General features: G+C 50.5%; 1 protein-coding gene across 4 annotated transcripts in view; it reads right to left on the bottom strand.

Annotated features, from left to right (window-relative positions):
- Nucleotides 1-1,517: 1,517 nt before the first annotated feature.
- The window catches only part of ZNF76 (zinc finger protein 76), a 38,115-nt gene continuing 18,280 nt past the window's right edge, over nt 1,518-21,352 (bottom strand). For 2 of the 4 annotated variants that reach the window (XM_037052826.1, XM_037052827.1), the window contains 13 exons: nt 14,616-14,784; nt 10,106-10,186; nt 9,915-9,992; nt 8,665-8,864; nt 7,060-7,176; nt 6,666-6,741; nt 5,953-6,078; nt 5,644-5,823; nt 4,656-4,889; nt 4,398-4,561; nt 3,554-3,721; nt 2,897-3,010; nt 1,518-2,388 (listed from right to left, as the gene is read on the bottom strand). In XM_037052826.1, the coding sequence (XP_036908721.1) occupies nt 2,284-2,388; nt 2,897-3,010; nt 3,554-3,721; nt 4,398-4,561; nt 4,656-4,889; nt 5,644-5,823; nt 5,953-6,078; nt 6,666-6,741; nt 7,060-7,176; nt 8,665-8,864; nt 9,915-9,992; nt 10,106-10,186; nt 14,616-14,688 (1,716 nt within the window). In that variant the 5' untranslated portion in view covers nt 14,689-14,784 and the 3' untranslated portion in view covers nt 1,518-2,283. Of the gene's footprint in view, nt 2,389-2,896; nt 3,011-3,553; nt 3,722-4,397; nt 4,562-4,655; nt 4,890-5,643; nt 5,824-5,952; nt 6,079-6,665; nt 6,742-7,059; nt 7,177-8,664; nt 8,865-9,914; nt 9,993-10,105; nt 10,187-14,615; nt 14,785-15,909; nt 15,973-21,352 lie in introns of those variants that run through there. The other 2 variants (XM_037052828.1, XM_037052829.1) reach the window with 2 other exon arrangements.

Below are 21,352 nucleotides of genomic sequence, written 5' to 3'. Positions count from 1 at the left end.
CTTGCCGCGCTCAGCGGCCCCCTCCTGGCAAGGCGGCTGAGGACCGAGCCTGAAGAGCTGGAACCCCAGTTGTGTTCAGCTTGGCCTCCTGGGCTGCCAGAGGCAGTGGGCTGAGGAAACAAGTCAGCCCATGCTGACTTTGGAGTCAGATGAGGTTTGTTGGGGGGTGTCCTGTCCCAATTCCACACTTACTGGGTTTTAGAGTAAGTTCCCTGACCTCCTTGAGCAGTTTCCTCATTGGTAAAGCAGGAAGAATACCCACCTCACAGAGTTACATGAAGGTCTGAGAATGGATGTAGAGCACAGAGTAAGCCCTGGACAAAGCATTTCTTGTAGAGCCGGCTAATGGCTAACGGCACTGTGGTGGTGGGGCCCCTCCCAAGCAGAAGAAAACAAAGGCAACAACACAAAGCTGGAGGAGGAACTGGGCCAGGGCACCTCTCCAGGTCAGGCGGACTTGGCACGTGATTTGCTACCTCCCCCTCCTCTGGGCTTTGGCTCTAAAAGACACTCAAGAGCATTGCCCACTCTGGGCCCACTGGACATGAAGACCCAGGGACTGTTTCTCAGACACACAGGGGTGAGCCTTGTGGTGGAATAGCTGGGGGCTTGGGACTCAGGACTCTCCACAGCGGTGCTTCCGTTTGTTCAGATCCAGTGCCCATCAGGGCTGGGATGCACGCCCACCAGGAACAGGGCTCACGGATGTTGAAGGTGCTTGCTTAGACAATTGAGACAACCCCTCCCAGGGGCATGCTCCAGCACCCTCTGCTCCCAAGGAGCAGGTAGCAAGAGTAAAGCTTTCTAGGGAGCCATGTTCTGGGAGCTTGCTAGGCATCCTAGGAGAGGACACCTGGGCTGGGGGAAGAGGGTTTCTTTCCCAGGTGGCAGGAAGGAGCCTGAGACACCTCCAATCCCTGCAAGGTTTCCAGGCAGGGGGTGGTTAAACCTAAAGATTCTTTCCCTTCTCCTGCATTTCTTCCTTCGCATCAGGGTAGGTCTGGTCCCACCACAGTTTTCAGTGGGTCCAGTGGTGGCTTTGGAATTCCACAGCATGGCCCCAGACCCCTAGGGAGGCATCCCCAGATCCAGGACTCAGCACCAGGCCCTTAGTAACCTGAACAAAGGCATCCCCTGCCCCACTCCAACAGGGGGTTTTGCCCACGTGGAATAGCTGACTGGGTCTGGAGGGGCTCTGAGGATGCAATACAAGGTAAGGTGGGAAAAAACAGAATTCCTCTGGCGTAACCATCCCGAGGTCCAGCAGCCTGGAAGCAGTGGTCACACTGGTCCCACTTAGCCACCCTGAGGCCCACCTGCTTGGCAGTGGGCAGGAAGCCACTGGCAGGTCCTCAGGTCCTATCTCACGCCCGGGCTCCCTCCCACCTGTGCCCCAGTAGGGCAGCCCCACCAGTCCAGCTCCAAGGACCAGCAGAGTCCATGCCAAGGACAGAGCTGTGAACCTGACGTGAGTAGCCCCGCCACCACGGTCAAAGGCTGAGGAGAAATGGATGGACCCAGGTGGAAACTTGAAACTTTTATTAAATACTCATTCACCCGTTTGCCACCACTACTCAGAGCAGGAAAAAAATTATCAAAATGCAATTTTAAAAAATTAACCCCCATCCCCAGTATGTACAAGGCTATTTCTTGCCTCTCTGCCACAGAGAGGCTGAAGGGCGGCTGAGGGTGGGGTGGGAGGGCTGGGCACCTTTTCTCCAGCCACAGGCCCCTGAGCACTTCTGACTGCAGCAGCAGGAAGTCCCCTGCTGCCAAGCAGCCAGGCATCTCAGCTGCCCTCTGGGGAGACAGTAATTGAAAGGGGCAGGGCTGGGACTGTTCTGCCCCTACTGGGGTGAAGACCTATCTGCCCTCTCCCCTGGTAGACAGCGACCAGTTGGAGAAGATGACCAACCCCCACAACAGCCCCAACTGCCACCTGAGAAGGGGAGTGGGCTGGGGGCAGGAAGGGTATTCTCTGGAGGGGGGAAGGTGGGTGCCCAGCTGGTTTTGAGGGGAGGATGCCCCAGTGCAGCCTGGTGATCAAGCTTGTCCTCCCTGGCTCCTGAGGAGTGAGGAGTCAGCTCCCCCGATTCCAGCCGTCCAGCCCCCCTCTTGGGCAGCGCCCAACCTGCTTCGGTTAGGCCACCTTCCTGCTGCCTTCTCTCCCTGGAGGTCTACACGGCCGCCTTCCACGTGTCAGTCACAGCCTGAGCTCCTGGAGGCTGGATGGCTGTGCAGCACGGCGCCTCCGGACAGGAACGGGACCCAGCCCTCCAGGGCTCAGCAGCCGTTCTCAGCCTCTGTGGTCTCCAAGGTCACAGCCCCTTGTTGCATGGCAGCGGTGGCCACGCTGATGGCCTCCTCTAAGGTCTGCTGCTCCTCCAGCTGTGGGGAAGAGTGCAGAAAGGAGTGAGACTCCTCTCCTAAATTCTAGGGATAGTGGCATGTGACCTACTTTTCTGAATCCTCTCCCTCCACCAAGTGCCACACACAGCACTTAGCAGGGCCCCACTAAATAGCAAGTCACTGATAAAGAGTCCTATCAGGCTGGGTATGGCCAGGGAGCCACAGAATGGCCCAAGGTCAGAGAGACTGGCTTGCTCGCAGAAGGGAATGGCTGGTTGGAAAGGACCTTAGTAATCATCTACTTCAGCCTCATTTTCCATATGAAGAGACGAAGGGCTTGGTCCACCAGGTAGACTGCCACTGAAATTACTCTGAAGGCTGGAAGGAGCGTCGCCACTCTGCTTCAGTCAACAAAGAAGCCTGAGGCATGTATGTGGATTTAGGAAGAAATGAATTTTTTCTCTGAAGGGAGCTCTTTTTGAGCCAAATGCCCTTCCTGGGTCCTTTCTCTGGCCGTATGGGATCCTCCTAGACCTATAACACCCACCTGCACAGCAATGTGTGTTCCATTGGCTGTAGCCAACAGCGCCACCTGTTGATGATGAAGGGATGCTACACTCGAGTCATCGGCCATCACAGCCCCAGAGGTAATGATTGTGACCTGAAATATAGGCAAAGGAGGTTTTCCAACTCACCTACATTACTCCCTCCCCCAATCCAAACAAAATCCCTCCAAGCAAGATGGCTGGAAATACCAGAAGAGAATGGATTAAAACCATTATGGATCAGGTTAATGGATTTAAGGCTCACAGGACTTAGGGCTGACAGCTGAGTGATGTTTTTTTCTTACAGCCAACTTAATTTAGGGATTTTGAATCATATGACAGAGGTGTAAAAGGCCCCAGAGATAATTTAATTCCCTCATTTGAAAATGGACTGAAGTCCATGAAAAGTGACTTGTCTGTGGTAGCAAAACAAATAAGGGGTAGATTGAGATTTCAGAACTGTCTCTTGACCCCCGGTGAAATGCCTTTCAGCTGGAGAGTGGCTGGTGGCCCAGAGGAACTGAGGGGAAGCCCTTTTTCATGGGGAAATCTTGGTCCTCGTAAGAAAGCTTGACTTGGTTAGCCTGCACCTTAACGTCCACCCAATGGAAAGGAAGAACAAGAGGACAAGAAACCCCAAGCAAACCGCCTGGTCATACGGGCTGAGTCTGGGTGCCATCGGCGCTGACCATGGTGACTGTATGTGTGCCAGATGTGGCAAGGTCATCGTCATGACTGGGGATGGTGAGGGTGGTGCTGCCGTGCTGGGTCACCATGCTGATGGCACTTCCCAGGGCCTGCAGGTCTACCGGGGACAGGCTGACCTGCCGACAGGAAGGAAGATGATGAGCTGGGAGTGCAGTGGCGGGTTGTCCGAAAGCCACTAGGAGGACGGGTCCTGCTCTCCCAGACACGGTGTCACAGGAGTGGAGGAAGTCAGGGACAGGAAAGTCAAACAGGTCCCAGGTTGTACAGAGAGGCCACACTAAAGGAGTCTGTTCATCACTTCTATTCACCACCACTTTGCCAGAGGGCTCTCCATTCCATGCAACTCAGGGTCTCCTCCTAATTTCATCCCCATGCCAACTTCAAAAGGCATTAGTGCCCTTGACAGTGAGGGTGCTGACAATGGTCAGGTTCTACTGCTGGTTAGAAACCCCAGGCTTCCGGACCCCATACCATGCTCTCGTATCTATACCACAGAGCCCCTCTTGAGAAGGACATCCAAGTGTCTCACTCAAATGTTCAGGACCTGTCAGCCTCCAAGTAGAGAGGGAAACTACTAACTGTGCTCCAGAAGTCCCAGAGACTTTCTAGAAGCATGAGAAGGAGGATGGGCTATGTTACAAGTTTGGAACCCTCAGCCTCAGCTCACTGGCACCCATAAGGCTAAAAAGAAACTGGGTAGAGGTGGGACTGTCAGGCCTCTGGGGTTCCCCAGAGAGAGTGGGAGAGGGCACCAGCCACAGGGGCCTACCCCATCCCTACCCCTAGGGCCTGTACCTGCTGGGCACCATCCTGAGTGATCAAAGCCACCTGAGGAGCCCCATCTTCCTCAGTCACCATAGCCACTTGGGCTGGGATGTCATCACCCTCTTCTTTCACCTCCGAAAGGTAAGCAATGCGAGGCCGTTTGGGTGGTGGGCTCTCCTTGGCTGCAGAGGCGGCTGGGAGAGGAGAGCCCAGGCTGACACCTGCCACTGGATGGCCATGAAGAGGCCTGGCTTGTCCCCACTCTCACCTCCTGCCCATGCCCCTCACCCTTGAGCTGCTGTTGCTCATAAAGGGCCTGCTCGCTCTCTTCTGTGGCCTCCAGCTCGCCGTGGGCGCTGCGCTTATGCATGGCCAGGGTGGAGGTCTGCCGGTAGGTCTTGCCGCAGGTGCTGCAGGTGTAGGGCTTGCAGTGTGTGTGCACCACGTGGTGCTTATACAGGCTTGAGTACTCGGTGAAGCGCTTCCCACAGCCTGGTACCGTGCAAACGTATGGCTTCTCCCCTGGGGACACTGGGCTGTGAGGGGGGTGGGAACTGGGGCTGGCAAGGGGAAAACTAACGGGACAAGGCTGGAGGCAGGGTTGGTGAAGGGAGAGGCACAGGAAGGGAGAGGTTCTAAGACCTAGGAAAGATAGCCAGTGGAACACAGAGGGACGTGAGTGTGGGGCCACTGAGCCCAGAGGTAGGTGGAGAGAAAATGAGGCAGTGGGACAAAGTTGGGGCTAATGGAGGGGCTGGAGGGAACACTGGGGACTTGTAAGGTTGAAGGTCACCATCAGAGAAGGGAGGGGATTAATAGGTATGACTGCTGTCTCAGGTGTGAAGGCAGAGTGAGGGGACAGGAGGCTAGACGAGGAACGTAACACTGGGCAGGATGAGGCATATGGACATATGGACAGGGAACGAGGTGAGGAGTCGGAGGTAACATTCCCTTCTGCTTTTCCCCCCGTCATGCCTGACCCTGGCCTTTCACTGGGTGCTCAGCTGGAGAGGGAGAACTCAGAGTGAGTGGAGACAGCTGGCTGGTAGCTGGGAGGGCGGCCGGTACCCGTCAGACTGCACCGTGCATGTGAAGCAGTGGTTCCAAGGACACGGATGGAACCACAGAGCCCCTCGTCCCGCCCACAGACCAGCCTGGACTGGCCAGCAGAGAAGGGCTTAGGGCTGGGTGTCAAGAATGTGTCTTAGGTCAAAAGCATACAGTAGAGGGGGCTAGGACCTCAGAGGGGGTGGTCCTCACATGCCAGCTGGCCCACCTGTGTGGATGCGCACGTGATTCTTGTAGTTGGTGGCGCTGGTGAAGCCGCGGCCACAGTGGGGTTCGGGGCAGGTGTAGGGCCGCTCGCCCGTATGTGTGCGCACATGTACCTTGCGGATATTAGATGTGGTGAAGGAGCGGCCACAGCCCTCGAACGGGCACCGGAACGGGCGTTCACCTGTGGAGGAGGGATGTGAAGGCTGGGTGTTGTGCAGGAAGGGGGCATCGTACTGCAGCAAGAAGCAGGGGTAGCACCAGGCTCCTGATCTAAGACTGAGCGGGGGCAGCGAGGGCAGGCCCAGCCTACCAGTGTGGGTCCGGACGTGTTTCTGCAGGTCTCCTGAGGTCTTGAAGGCCTTGCTGCACAGCTCTTCTGGGCACTTGTACGGCTTTTCACCAGTGTGGGTGCGCACGTGACTCTTCAGCCCATATCCTGCCAGCCATGTGGGAGGGAGGGGTGAGAAGAACACTCAGCGAGGCCCCATCCTCCACCGTCTCCTGTTCCCAGTTCAGGGGCTCTCCACTGTAAAGTAGGCCCTGTGAGGCTCCAGACGTCCTTTGGCCCAAGAAGCCTGCATCTGCCTCTATTTCAACCCTGCCTGGCAGATGAGAAGGGCTGGAGAAGCGAACTCTGTCCTCCTGCCCTTTACAGGGGCAGCCAGTGCCACTCCAGCACGTGAGCGAGAGGGAACCTAGGGTACCTAGAGAACCATAGCTAAAGAGCCTCAATTGATTGGAAAAATAAAGCCTAGAGATGCAATGGCTAACCCAACACCCACAGGCTGGTTGGAGTCAGAGTGGACACGAACGGCAGGGGGCTCCGACGCCTTCTGCTGGTCTGGACCACACTGCCACTTGCTTCGATAACAGGGCTCCATTCAGAGAGAGTGCCCTGAAAGCAGTTGCTCCAGGAAGGTACCCTGGTGTTGGCTTCCCTCGAGGGAGTTCCCAAAGCTAAGCTAGAACCCTCTGCCCTCAACTAGAAGCAGTTCAACTTTAGTTTCCATCCAGGTAGCTTACCTGTGGCAAAGGCCTTTCCGCAGCTGGGAAAGTCACACCTGTATGGACGGTCACCTGTATGAGCTCTTTCATGTACCTGCGAGGATGAGCAATGACTAATTTAGACAGATAAGGACAGGACGGGGCTCTTCGCTTCTTCTCGGGCCCAGTATCAGTATTGGTCACCTCCTTTATTTTGCCTCCTTTTCAGGTGAGAGGTCACCTCCTCCAGGGAGCCTTCCCTGGTTCCCTTTCTTCCTGCACTTTCCACATGGCCCAGCCCCCATGTGTACCTTTCTTCCTCCAGTAGGCAATGAGCAACTTGAGGGCAGGGACCCCCGGTCAAAGCGTGCAGGTAGAATTACAGGCTGGCAGGGAGGACGGAAATGCCAAGAGCTGTCTGTGGCAGCCTTACCTTTAAGTGATGAGCGGTAGTGTACAGACGCCCACAGCCCTTGTAGCCACAGCGGAATGCTCTGTCCCCAACCTGCTGCCCTTTGCCATTATGGGAAGCCTGGCTGTCGTGCAGAACCTAAGGAAAAATCTTGGGGTCCCTATACGTACTCTCCTCTGTTAAGGGAGGGAAGAAGTGGGGCATAGGGCCCATTTGTGGCAGCTTAAGACCCAATGCACAGGGTGAGACTGCCAGGGGGAGAAAACAGAGGGAACAGACCGTGGGGGGCACTGCGGAAGAAAAGGCTGGCATGTGGAGTATGCACCCACCTTTGACAGACAGAGGGAGGACGCGTGTCATGGGGCTGTGATAGCTATGGAAGAGGGGACATCCTAGAAAGCCGGGTAAGGAGGGGAGGGGAGGTCCTGATGACCACACCCCAGCTGGGCTGGGGGCCAACACCCCTTTCTGACCACACACACACGGGAGGCCCCAAGTCTGGACACACCTGATCAAGGGAATCAAATAACTTCCAGGATGGGAGTGACCTCTAAGATCATCGGGTCCCATCTCACTGCATTTGAGAGGAAGGAGTTGGGGCCCGGGAGGTGTGTGAACACCCACGGTCAGACTGGGTAGAAGCAGAGCCAGCACAGACCCCAGGGTTCGTGATTTGAAGCCCAGCTGTCTTTCCAAAAGCATCAGGTCTCAAATTTGGCTTCTACAATACACCTCAGGGAACAAGCGTACGAGTGGGCACAGCCCAAAGTGGCCCACTTGGCACAGCCCCAGTAGTGGCTGTAAAGGTTTTTGTGCTTCACTTTGAAAAGACGTTAGGACGTCCTCTTCTCTGTGACACCACCTCACTAACGACAACCCACCTCTGGGTAAAGCTAGTGCTCCAGGAAGCCCCTGCCCCAAGCCCCTGCCCCAAGCCCCTGCCCCAAGCCCCTGCCCCGAGGCTTTGTGGTTCTTCCCCAGGGAGGGAGTGCTCTGGTTGGGAAAGCTTGCAGATCTCTGCGCCCGTTTCCCCTGTGGGTAGCACCTCGGCTCCAGCAGAGGCAGCTTGGACTGACTGACTTTGGAAGAGCTGGGACCCTTTTCCTTTGAGGCTGAGCTACTGTGCAGGCCTCATGTTCCCAGAATCCCAGCTGCTCTGTTGCATCTGCCCTTGTCACTGCCTACCAAGGTTATTTCCCCAAAGGACTAAATGAGTCACAGAGAAGAAATACATACAAGAACATCTGACCTCAGTTGACTGGAAAACTAATAAAAGTCACTGGTAGGGCTTTCCAGGCACCACCAAGGATTATTACAACAGCCAGAGTGAGGCTAGGTCTGAACCCCAAAACTCCCACTGGACAGATGTCACTGCTTCTCACAGCTGCCTTCCTTCTGCAGAGGCAGCATAAACAAGGGTGAGTGCAAACAGCTGTCGGCAGCCCTGGCCAGGATGGGATGCACGCATGGAGGAGGATGCGAGAGGTGAGTTGGGGAGCTGGCGAACAGGAGCAAAAAGAGCAGCCCAGGCCATGTTCAAGCATGGAGCAGTCTTGTCTTCTAAAGGGGTGGCAGTTCTGGCAGGGCCAGGACAGCTGACAGTCGTGTCAGGCTCTGTGAGCTCACCTTGCTGGCATACTGCTCCAGGGCCACTGCTGTGTCTGTGCTGAAGCCCTCGTCATCCTCCGCAGCCAGGTCCTCCAAGCCCACCTCCGTCTGCACAGCAAGGATGGTGCCGTCCGAGGGCATAGCCGCGGGGTGGTGAATGTAGGCAGTGGAGCCGTCCTCCAGCTGGACGGCTTCCAGGGCGCTGGGGTCATAGCCCTCTGCAGAAACATGCAGTTAGCCAAAACGCTGCACACGGGCAAGAGACTGGGGGGACCCTGGCTTCAAGGTAGTGAGAGGTACATACACCAAGGAGGGTTTCAGCCTCGGGTTTTCCCTGGCCTGTCACCTCCTTCTGGGGCCGCCTCTCCTAAGGGTGAGGTCTGCTATGGAGCACTCACTGGGACTACAAGCTCCTCAAGAACCCGAGGGGATCATCACCACCCTGGCCTAGATGACCTCGAGAACCTCCCCGCGGGTGGTGCCTTACCACCTCTACTTCCCTCCCAGCGGCACAGCATCTGGAGGGATCTTTGCAGGACACAAATGTGATCATGTGGCCTGAGGGCCTAAACAATTCCACTGTTTCTTGTCGGTCTGCAGCTAAAGACCCAAACCCTTCTCCAGACATCCATGCCCCCAGTGCTCTGGGCCCTGCCTCTATTTGGCTTCTTCTTACCTGTTCCGCCCTCACCCCCAGTACTCTAGTTTCTAGCAGTTTCTGGAATGTGCCCTTCTTTCCTCTCATCTGTCGACCCACGCACAGTGTTCCTTCTGTCTGCAGTACTGAACTCTCCCTAGCTAAGTCCACCTCAGTCTTCAGCTCTCAGCACAAGACACCCTCCCTGAGCCGGATCCCTGTTTGTGGTGTTCAGTCCATCAGTGAGGATTTGCATCACTTCCAGCTCCCCAACTAGACTCTAGGGGAGCAGGGACTGTGTCAGACTCTGTTCTCTCCTGTACATTCCACTCCTAGCATAACACCAGGCACATACACATAGCCGCTCAGGTAACTACTTGTAAAAGGAATAAGTTGTTATTCTTCAGTACCCTAAAGGCTTTATTCATAAATGTAAGTTTTTTGTTCCTGCTCATGCACAACATCCTTAGGTCCTATTTAAAGTCCTAAAACTCTGTGGTTGTGCAGAAGCCGAAGCTGCTGCCATCAAGGCCCACTTTACCAACCGCCAAGGCCCAGCCTCCTAGGGACAGAAACCATTGCCCCTGTGACACCCACAAGGGAAGGTAGGTGGGACTGACCATGACCCCACCTTTGGGTGTGTGATGTATGTAGGCCATGCTGCCATCTTCCAGCTGCACAGGTTGTCCATCCTCAAAGGAAAGAGGTTCTGTAATGAGAGCAATGCCTGCCTTTCTCTGGAGCTTAGTGCCAGGGAGCGGCTCCTCATGGGTTGCTGCTGGGCCTCCCCCATGAAGCAGGAGTGCCTTGGGGCGCCCTCACCTTTCTGCACCGTCACTTGGTGAATATATGCGGTGGTACCGTCCTCAAGCTGGATCACTTGCCCTTCAAGCAGCTTCTCTCCTATGGAGGTGAAACGGAGAAAAGTGGGCTCAGCCCAGAAAAGGGCTGAAAACACCTGCCTGTGTTTAGCGGTGGCCTGAGACGCAGCTGTCATGGCTGTGTACTTCAGCACAGGTGACATTTTCCAGGTTGCCTCACTCCCTGCATTCATAGGCCTGGGCCTCAGCTCCAATACGGATCTAATCCTTGATCTTAAAGTGAATCTATACGGAATATACTACATATGCTTTACTAATAAACATTTAACCTATATCATTTACAACCTAGTAGTAAGTTTCTGAGATTGAACTAAATGGAGAACAAAGGATGCCCTGAAACCTAGAAAGGCCCAATGGGTCAAAATGCAGATGTGGCTCAAACTAACCAAATCGGAGCACGTCCCCCTGACTCCCCACTGTGGCTCCGTGCCGAGACACAGACCCTCTGCTAAGGCGCCACGGCTTACTGGGGAGAGGCAATGGGCTCCGGAGCCAGTCCGGGCCTCCTGGGTTTGAATTTTGCCTCAACCCCTTACTAGGTGTGTGCTCGTGGACAGTCAGCTTGTTTATCCTCTCTGCGCATCAGCTTCCTCTTCTTAAAATGATTAAAAATCGTGTCTTCTTCATTGGGCTGCTATAAGAGTTAATGAATTAATGAATATAAAACACTCAGAACAGTGCCCAGTATGTGGTCAGCTCTCAACAAACTAGCTTTTCTTACAATAAGCCCAATTTGCCTATTAGAATAAATAAAATAAAGTAATAGGGAGCAATGTGAATGTGACTTCTAGGTCTTCTTCCACTACCACTAGTGGGTAACGTTTCCTTCACTGATCTGGTATTTTCTTTTTTAAGATTTTATTTATTTATACTTTTAGAGAGAGGGGAAGGGAAGGAGAAACATCAATATATGGTTACCTCCTGAGCACCCCTCGTCGGGAACCTGGCCCCCAACCCAGGCATGTGCCCCGAATGGGAGTCAAACTGGCAACCCTCTGGTTCACAGGCCCGTGCTCAATCCACTGAGCCACACCAGCCAGGGCTGATCTGGTATTTTCATTTCAGTTTTCCAATGAAAAACTGACTCATGGCAACCAAATAAGCACTACAAAATCAACAAGACTCCAGAGTTCCTAAGATATTATCCTTCCTTTATCTCAGAGTCTTACTGGAAAGCCCTTCTCAGAGCAAACGGCTCTGAGATTTCTGTGTCCAGTGAGTATGAAGGAGGGCATGGGGACAGGAAGGGAGACAGGGGAGCAGGGACATTGAAGAGTTAGTAACGAGTGTTCGGTTCATTCCTCTCCTTACAAGTTTCAGGTTTAGTAAGTCGCGCTCTTATGACATGGGTGAAGGACCAGGCAACTCCTTCTGGCCCAGTTCTCTGCTGACATCTCTGCCTCAGAGGAGTTTCCGAACTTGTCCCCAAACCGGGTCTTCGTGGGTCAGTAACTAACAGTTCTACAACCCAGACGAAGGAGAGTGGAAACAAGGGTAAGAAGCAGGAGAGGGGAGAGAGAACCCCCATCTTCCCTCCCGCCAGCCAGCAGCAGGCCGCCCTGCATTTTAACACTCTGTCTGTCCTGGCAGGGGTGCCAGTGCTGGGGGTTCTGAGAGCATCAGCAGAGCTTCTGCTAGCACAGTGGGCATTGTTTAAAGGCAGAAAATGAAATGTTAAGAAGAGTTATTGGAACCCTGATCAGTGTGACTCAGTTGGTTGGGTGTCATCCCACAAAACAGAAGGTTGCCCATCGGATTCCCGGTCAGGGCATGTGCCTGGGTTGCAGGTTCAGTCCCCTGGTCAGGGTGTGTATGAGCAACCATGTGTCTCTCTCATACTGATGTTTCCCTCCTCCTTCTCCCTCCCCTCCCCCTCTCTCTGGAAACAAACAAACAAATAAATAGAATCTTTAAAAAAGGAGTTATTTGAGAAAAATAATTTTAAATGTAGAGCTATCAATGTTTTATTTACACTTCTGTGTTTCTAATACAATCCTTGATCTATAAATGAATCTATATTGAACACTCTACATATGTTTCACTAATATATATTTAACCTGTATATATTTATACTAATATATATTTACATTTTGATTTAAAATATATTTTGAAATGTATAATACTGGCTGCGAAAAAATTTTAACTGACAATTTCTTCTAACCACCAGATGGGGAAAAGGGGTAGGGAGAGCAGCGGGCCGACGTGGCCCTCACGTCCCATTACAGAGCGGTGACTATACATTCCTCTTAGTTGAAACAGCCCAGTGCATTTATTTATTATTTTAAAAATATTTTATTTATTTACTTTTAGAGAGACGGGAAGGGAGGTCAAAAGAGAGGGAGAGAAATATCAATTGGTTGCTCGTACACGCCTGGACCAGAGACGGAACCAGCAAGCCAGGCACGACTGGGAATTGAACAGGTGACCCTTTGTTTTGTGGGACAGCACCCAACCAACCAAGCCACACCAGGCAGGGCCCCGGTGCATTTATTCACGGCACATTCTTCCATGCTCAGAAGTGTCAAGTTTGAATGACATGCTTTATGCTTACCCTAATTTCAGGTAAATCTCATAAAGGTTTAGGGCTTCCTGCTTGTTGAGGGGCCCAGACACAGCTGCCTGCTGAGAGAGGTGAAAGTGCCCGTCGAGGGCTTCAGGGCAGCTCCCCAGAAAGAGAGGTGCCTTCCGAGACAGTGGGGTTCTGCATCCAGAAGGCCAGCTCTGCCCTGCAGAGAGGAATCTGGGGTGTGTGAGTGTGTGTGCATGCGTGTAAGCGCACACTGCAGCGCCTTGGAGGAGGCAGAGAACAGGGCCAGGAGGGGTGACAGGAGGGTATAAGGAGGGACATGGGAGTGGCAAACAGGCCCAGACACAAGAAGCAAAGACATTAGAAGAGAGTGTGGCTTTCTCAGGCCAGGTGTGGCCACTTGCCTTTTACTTATTTTTCAACCATTAATCCGTAGCAGAAGACTGAGGCATGGGAAATAACTGGGTCCGAGGAGTAAACAGCCCAGGGCACACAGTTCCTACGTTCTTCCACCCCACCATGACCGCAGCTGCGGGGCAACACCTGTGACGGGAAGTCTGCAAACAGAGGGTTTCGGGCTTCAAAAGTATTCTAGAGAAGTTCCATTTTCAAGAAAACTAAGCCAGCCAGACTCACACATCATACCTCTTGATAAGAAACCTCCCTAGAAGGCACCCCCAACCCATTACCATATGAAAAGAGCTTACTGAGAGGTCTGTCATCACCGAGAAGCAATTTAAAATAAAATCGACAAATTATCCGAAACTTGAGAACCAAACTACTTTTTAACACTGTGTTGAAATGAGGAGGGCAACACCACAATGACAGTGCAGTCGTGAGGACGGCAATGCTCACAGAGTCTGACCGGGCGAAAGACAGAGCAGGAGCGCGGCGCTGCCCGCCCAATGCTGTCCAAGGGGGACACGCACGCCGCCTGGCGCGCCTGTGGGTGCGGGCGGGAAAGGAGGCTGTGGTGGAGGTGAGCGTCCGGGCCGAGGGCCCTGCCCTCCAACAGCGCTCTGTTCTGATACCACCCTCTCCTTGATCTCCTAAGATCCCAGTGAATCCGAATTTCAGGTAAATCTGAACTTCAGATTTACAATGAATTTTGTTTTAGTACCTAAATGCCATTATTTTAGTGCTTTTTAGCACTTAATCCCAAGTTTATACATTCCATCCCATTAAGTATTTGGGACATACTTATACCATAAAATTATTGTTTATCTGAAATTCAAATTTAACCGTGTGCCGTGTGTTTTTATTTCTGGCAACTCTAGTGGGGCCCACGACACGAGGTCTGTTCTGGGTGCCCCTCTGAACCTAGGAGAGCGGCCTGTCCACGTGGATGCTCAGTAGACAGTTGGAGCCCTTACACTTGCTGCAGCCCTGGCCGGGTGGCCTGCTGGCTGGAGCGCTGTCCCACTCACCAAAAGTTGTGGGTTTCATTTCTGGTCAGGGCACGTCCAAGAAGCAGCTGACTAATGTTCCTCACATCGATGTTTCTCTCTTTTTCTCTTCCTCTCTCTCTAAAATCACTAACATATCTTCAGGTGAAGATTTAAAAGAAAATTTGCTTGAAAGCACCAAGAAACTGGACAGGACTGTTTGAAAAGCAGGAAGTCATAGCCAGCACTGTGGTCATCTATTCCAGAAATATTTGTGAATCTTCACTACATGCAAGGAATTCTGCCTTTCAAAGGTCTTGGCTGCAACAGCCGAGCCGGTCTGATTTTCTAGTTACCTAGCTGACATTTTAATTTAAAGAGTCCCTTTTTTAATCAATTACCTCAAAAAGATTCTCATGCAGAACAAATTTTAGCAAATGGGTGAGAGGGCAGGGTCGAGTGAGAGGGTTGGAAGGGGACACGCATCTCCAGAAGCTGAGGGAAGGGGCAGGGATCCCGAGGTCCTCAGAAATACTCACCTTTGACAGCTTGCTGGACATAGGCCATTGTCCCATCACTGAGGGTGACTGTCTGCAGCCCCAAGCTCTCCATGGCAAACTACTGCTCCTGCACTCAGACATGAAGTTGGCTTCTGGTCAGCACCGAGAGCCGCAGCTGAGGCCAGAGATTTCCTTCTGGGTCACAAATCTGAGGAAACAGTTGCACATTATGAGTTGCTCAGGTTCCTAATGCCGCAAGGACCACAGCAGAAAAGTGAATGAGGGCAGCCAAGAAGAAAAAGAGACAAATTCTTCAAAGTAGAGAACTATGTTTGTTTTTATAAAGTGGGTTCAAAATATATGCCGTTTAAAGAATTCTAAAATTTGGGTATAAAAGAGAAGCATGCCAGCCAAACTGGTTGTAAATTAAGATTTCACTGATCAAAACCCACTTTTAAACTCACTCTCCTTAGAAGGGAGCCCTGTTGAAGGCAGGCAGCCGGCCAGCCGACTACACTCTATCCATTCACACCTCTCCTGCGCTCAGACCCATTCGCACACCCTCCTCAGTGAGCATCCCAGCCACATCACAAGCGGAATGAGTCCCCAACAGAACTCACCATCCCTGCCCCCGCAAGAACTGCCACATCTAGTGTCCTCTACCTCAGGGATGGCATCTCCAGCTACCCAGAATCGGTGGGGTCACCCCTAATTCTTCCTCTTCCCTCAAAAGTCTACGTACACCACTATGTAACAGCTTACACAAAAATTAACTTGAAATAAAGACTTGACTGTAAGATCTGAAACCATTAAACTCCTAGAACAAAATATAAGCAGTAAGCTCCTTCACATCAGTCTTCGCAATGGTTTTTTAAAAATTTGACACCAAAAGCAAAAACAAACAAGTGGGACTATGTTACACTAAAAAGCATAAAGAACTCATACAACTCAATAGCAAGAAATCAAAAAAAATATTATTAAAAACAGGCAGGGGATTTGTACAGATATTTTTCCAAAGGAGACATACAGATGGCCAACAGGTACATGAACAGATGCTCAGCATCCCTAGTCAGCAGGGAAATGCAAGTCCAAACCACCAGGAGGTACCATCACACACCTGTCAGAATGGCTGTCATGGAAAAGACAAGAGGCAAGTGTTGGCAAGCATGTGGAGAAAAGAGAGCCCTGGTGCACTGCTGGTGGGAACGTAAACTGCTGCAACCATATGAAGAACAGTGTGGAGGAGGCTCCTCAAAAATTTTTAAAAAACCCTACCGTATGATCCAGCAATTCCACTTCTGGGTATTTAACCACAGAAGATGAAAACACTCACTTGAAAGGGTACAGGCTCCCCCACGTTCACTGTGGCATTTTTCACAACAGCCGAGACACAGAGACAGCCTGAGAGTCTACCGATGGGCGAGTGGGAAGAGAAAGCATGGAATGAATACACACACACACACACACACAATGGGATATTATTCAGCTATAAAAAACTATGCTCGGGGAAATAAGTCAGACAGAAAGACAAATACTGTATGATCTCACATGTAGAATTTACTCCCCCCCACAAATAAAACAAAATCACGCTCCTAGATACAGAGACCAGATTGGTGAATTACAGAGGATAGAGGCTAGGTGGGGGCAAAATGGGTAAAGGGAGTCAAAAGGTACAAATTCCACTTATAAAATAAACAAGCTTTGGGGATGTGATGGACAGCATGGCAACAATAGTTAATAATACTACATTGAATATTTGAAGGTTGTTAAGATGGTGAATATATATTTTTTAATTATATTTATCTTTAGAGGGGAAGGGAAGGAGAGAGGGAGAGAAATATCAATGTATGGTTGCCTCTCACATGTCCCCCACTGGGAACTGGCCTGCAGCCCAGGCATGAGCCCTGACTGGGAATCGAACTGCAATACTCTGTTCACAGGCCTGCGCTCAATCCACTGAGCTACACCAGCCAGGGCAAAGATGGTGAATCTTAATTCTGTAACTATGTATAGTGACAGATGTTAATTAGACTGTTGTGATCATTTTTGCAATATATACAAATATTAGAGCATTACTGTTGTACACCTGAAACTAATATGTAATACTGTATGTCAATTATACCTCAGTTAAAAAAAAAGTCTAGGGACTTCCAGCCAAGATGGAGGTGTATGTAAACACACTGTGTCTCCTTGCACAACCAAAATGAGGACAACAAAAATTAGAAAAAAAAACCCAAAACCAACCAGAACTGACAGAAAATTGAACTGTATGCAAGTCAGACAACCAAGGAATTAAAAAAGACACATTCATCCAGACCAGTAGGAGGGGCAGTGAAGTCAGGCAGCCGGGTGGAGAGGGGTCAGGGCAAAAAAAAAAAGCTGTGGCTGGCAGACCCTGGGCACACAAGATGGCAGTGGGCAGACCCAGCGAGGTCACAGGTTGTGGAGGGGAGTGGAGTGCAAGGCAGCTGGCAGACCTGGCGGTCCCACCTTCACACACAGACAAACCAGGCAAAACTAGGCAGTGAGACAGACCGAGCAACCCAGGGTCCCAGCCTGGAAAAATAAAGCCTCAAAACACTGATTGAAAACACCTGTGGGGATTGAGGCTCAGAGAGAGACTCCCAGACTCACAGGAGAGTTTGTTGGAGAGACCCACAGGGTCCTAGAACGTACACAAACCCACCCACCCAGGAATGAGCACCAGAAGGACCCAGTTTGCTTGGGGGAAGCGTGGAAGTGACTGAAAGCCGGCTGAGAGCGGAGCAAGTGCCATTGTTCCTTCTTTGAGCCCTGCCCCACAGACAGTCACAACACAGCGACTGGGTTGCCCTGTCCTGGTTATTTAACACCTAAGGCTCCACCCCTCACTACAGAATAGGCACCTCAAGACAAAAAAAAGCAAAAAATTCTAATTCAAATCCTGAATTCAAATCCTCCTCTCCCACTTATTAGCTGTGTGACCTTGAACAAGTTACTTATTTCTTGGGCTTTAATTTCCTCCATTGTAAAGTGAGGGTAATAATAGGGTCATTGTGAGCAGTTACAGGTAAAATGCCTACTACGTTGTTAGCTCTACAGCAATGTTGACTGTTGACGGTAATAGGCCCCAAAAGGCCCAAATCAAAGCTCCAGAAAAAATACAACTAAGCAACAGCCAACCTATCACAGTTCAAAGCATTGGTGATCAGGATGCTCACAGAACTGGTTGAATTTGGTCGCAAATTAGATGAAAAAAATGAAGGCTACACTAAATGAAATGAAAGAAAATGCACAGGGAACCAACAATGATGGAAATAAAACTGAGACTCAAATCAATGGAGTGGACCAGAAGGAAGAAAAAACAACAACAACCAAACAGAAAAGAATGAAGAAACAAGAATTCAAAAAAATGAGGAGAGGCTTAGGAACCTCCAGGACATCTTCAAACATTCCAACATCTGAATTATAGGGGTACCAGAAGGGGAAGAGGAAGAGCAACAAGGGAAACACTTATTTGAACAAAGAATAAAGGAGAACTTCCACAGTCTGGCAAAGGAAATAGACTTCCAGGAAGTCCAGGAAGCTCAGGTAGGTAGGTAGGTAGGAAATCCCAAAGAAGGTGGACTCAAGGAGGAACACACCAAGGCACATCATAATTACATTAGCCAAGATAAAATGAAGGAGAGAATCTTCAAAGTAGCAAGAGATAAGGGGACAGTTACCTACAAAGGAGTTCCCATCAGACTGTCAGCTGATTTCTCAAAAGAGACCTTACAGGCAAGAAGGGGCTGGAAAGAAGTATTCCAAGTCATCAAAGGCAAGGACCTACATCCAAGATTGCTCTATCCAGCACAGCTTTCATTTAGAATGGAAGGGCAGATAAAGTGCTTCTCAGATAAGGTTAAGTTCAAGGAGTTCATCATCACCAAGCCCTTATTATATGAATTGTTAAAGGGACTTATCTAAGAAAAAGAAGATAAAAAATATGAACAGTGAAAGGACAGCAAACTCACGGATACTAACAACCACACCTAAAACAAAAGCAAAAACTAAGCAAACAACTAGAACTGGAAAAGAACCACAGAAATGGAGATCACATGGAGGGTTAGCAACAGGGGAGTGGGGGGGAGGGGGAAGGTACAGAGAATAAGTAGCATACATCGGTAAGTAGAATATAGACAGGGGGAGGGTAAGAATAGTATGGGAAATGTAGAAGCTAAAGAACTTATGACACATGGGGGGAATGTGGGTGGGAGAAGGTATGCAGGGAGGAGGGGAGTGAAGGGGAAAATGGGACCACTGTAATAGCATAACCAATAAAATACATTTTATTTTTTAATATATTTTATTGATTATACCATTACAGTTGTTCTATTCCCCCCTTCATTCCCCTCCACCCTGCACACCACCTCCCCTACCATTCTCCTCGCCTTAGTTTATAACTACTTGTCACAAGTTCTTTAGATTCTATATTTCCCCTACTATTCTTGCCCTCCCCCCTATCTATTTTCTACCTACTGTCTATGCTATTTTCTGTACCTTCTCCCCCCTTCTCCTCCTCCCACTCCCCTGTTGCTAACCCTCCATGTGTTCTTCATTTCTATGGTTCCACTCCTGATCTAGCTGTCCTCTTGGTTTGCTTTTGTTTTAGGTGTGGTTGTTAATAACTGTGTGTTTGCTGTCCTTTCACTGTTCATATTTTTCATCTTCTTTTTCTTATATAAGTCCCTTTAGCATTTCATATAATAAGGGCTTGGTGATGATGAACTCCTTGAACTTGACCTTATCTGAGAAGCACTTTATCTGTCCTTCCATTCTAAATGAAAGTTTTGCTGGATAAAGCAATCTTGGCTGTAGGTCTTTGGATTTCATGACTTGGAATACTTCTTTCCAGCCCCTTCTTGCCTGTAAGGTCTCTTTTGAGAAATCCGCTGACAGTCTGATGGGTACTCCTTTGTAGGTGACTGTCCCCTTATCCCTTGCTGCTTCTAGGATTCTCTCCTTCATTTTAGTCTTGGCTAATGTAATTATGATGTGCCTTGGTGTGTTCCTTCTTGGGTCCAACTTCTTTGGGACTCTCTGAGCTTCCTGGATTTCCTGGAAGTCTATTTCCTTTGCCAGACTGGGGAAGTTCTCCTTTATTATTTGTTCAAATAAGTTTTCCACTCGTGGCTGTTTCTTTCCCCCTTCTGGTACCCCTATAATTCGGATGTTGGAACGTTTAAAGATGTCCTGGAGGTTCCTAAGCCCCTCCTCATTGTTTTGAATTCTCATTTCTTCATTCCTTTCTGGTTGGATGTTTCGTTCTTCCTTCTGGTCCATTCCATTGATTTGAGTCCCAGTTTCCTTTCCATCGCTATTGGTTTCCTGTGCATCTCCCTTCATTTCAATTAGTTTAGCCTTCATATGTTCCTCTAATTTGTGACTATGTTCCTCTAATTTGTGACTATAATCTACTAGTTCTGTGAGCATCCTGATAAATAGTGTCTTGAATTGTGCTTCTGAGAGGCTGGCAATTTCTCGGTCGCTTAGAGTTATTGGCTCTGGGACTTTGAGTTCTTCTTGCACCATCTTTTGGGCTGTTTGTGCCTGTTCCATAGCAGGATCGGAGCCCTAAAGTGTTCACTAGAGCAGGGCAACTAAGTCTCTGGGTTGTGACGTTGTATGGGGGGGGCGGGGTCAAAGAGGGACAATGGCTTCCCTCTGCCGCCGGCCCCAAGACCCCCACCGGCACCACAGCCACCACCATGACCAGGCCCACGCGTTTTGTTCCACTGCACATGAGTGTGTCACCGCTGTCAGCCCTCCACCACTGGGTTCGCCCCCTGGGGCCTGCGTCGTGGTCCGTCTCACTGTGCGCCAATGTGCGACTGCGGTCAGTCTGCCCCACACCCCGACTGGTTCCGGGCTGCCTGCGCGCCCAGGTCGGGGGATCTGTCCTGCCCGACCCAGCTCCGCCTCTCTTACTGTCCCTGTTGAACGGTTCGTAGTTGTCGGACTCCCGTATAATTCCGTTTTCTGGTCTTTGGGTGTGTTCTAGTTCTCCAAACCTTTGTTGTGTTCAAACTTGGTTGTGGGAGAAGGCACAGTGTTTCCACCTATGCCTCCATCTTGGCGGAAGTCCCAAACTCTCTTCCCAATAAAATATATTTTTAAAAAATTAAACATAAAAGTCTAAGTACCTTCTTCAGGAGATTATCACCTCTCACCTCTTGACTACTTGTATGAGTTTCCTAATGTATGTCTTCAAATAAACTCTTGCCTGTTTCCTATTTATTTTGTCAGGATGACTTAAAAATTAAGTTAAACCTAAACCCACTTTTTTGATGAAAAGTCTTCCATGGCTTCCTCCCTGCCCTTAGAACCCATGTTGCAGGCAAGGCAGGGCCCCCTTGCAAGTCCTGGCAGCCCTGGGCACTACCTCCTCCTAGCAGTCACGCTCCTGGAGTCACTGACGTCAGCGCTCATCACTACCTCTGTAGCATGTGTTGCCCACACAGGGCTTCGGACTGCAGCCTGGTTTCTGGCTCACTGTGGGCTCTCCACAAATCCTCGCGGGAAAGTGTGGAGCATCCAGCTAGCAGGACTCCCTCTGCATCTGCCGTGGCATGGAGCCTACTGGAGCTGGAGAGTCATACTTGTGAAGCCTCTGCTCTGGGTTCAGTGGTTAAGGTTTTCTTTGCCAGCCACCCAAAGAATGCCCCTGGACTTGGAATCTAGACTGGCTACTAGACCCTCTCTACCTGCCAGCTAATCTCAATCCATGCTGCCCAAACTGTTCACGGGTGCTCCCA

Source organism: Sturnira hondurensis, unplaced genomic scaffold, assembly GCF_014824575.4.
Source record: "Sturnira hondurensis isolate 20B ecotype Veracruz unplaced genomic scaffold, ASM1482457v3 Scaffold0007578, whole genome shotgun sequence".
NCBI classification, from domain to species: domain Eukaryota; kingdom Metazoa; phylum Chordata; class Mammalia; order Chiroptera; family Phyllostomidae; genus Sturnira; species Sturnira hondurensis.
This window is presented reverse-complemented; position numbering and strand designations above follow the sequence as displayed.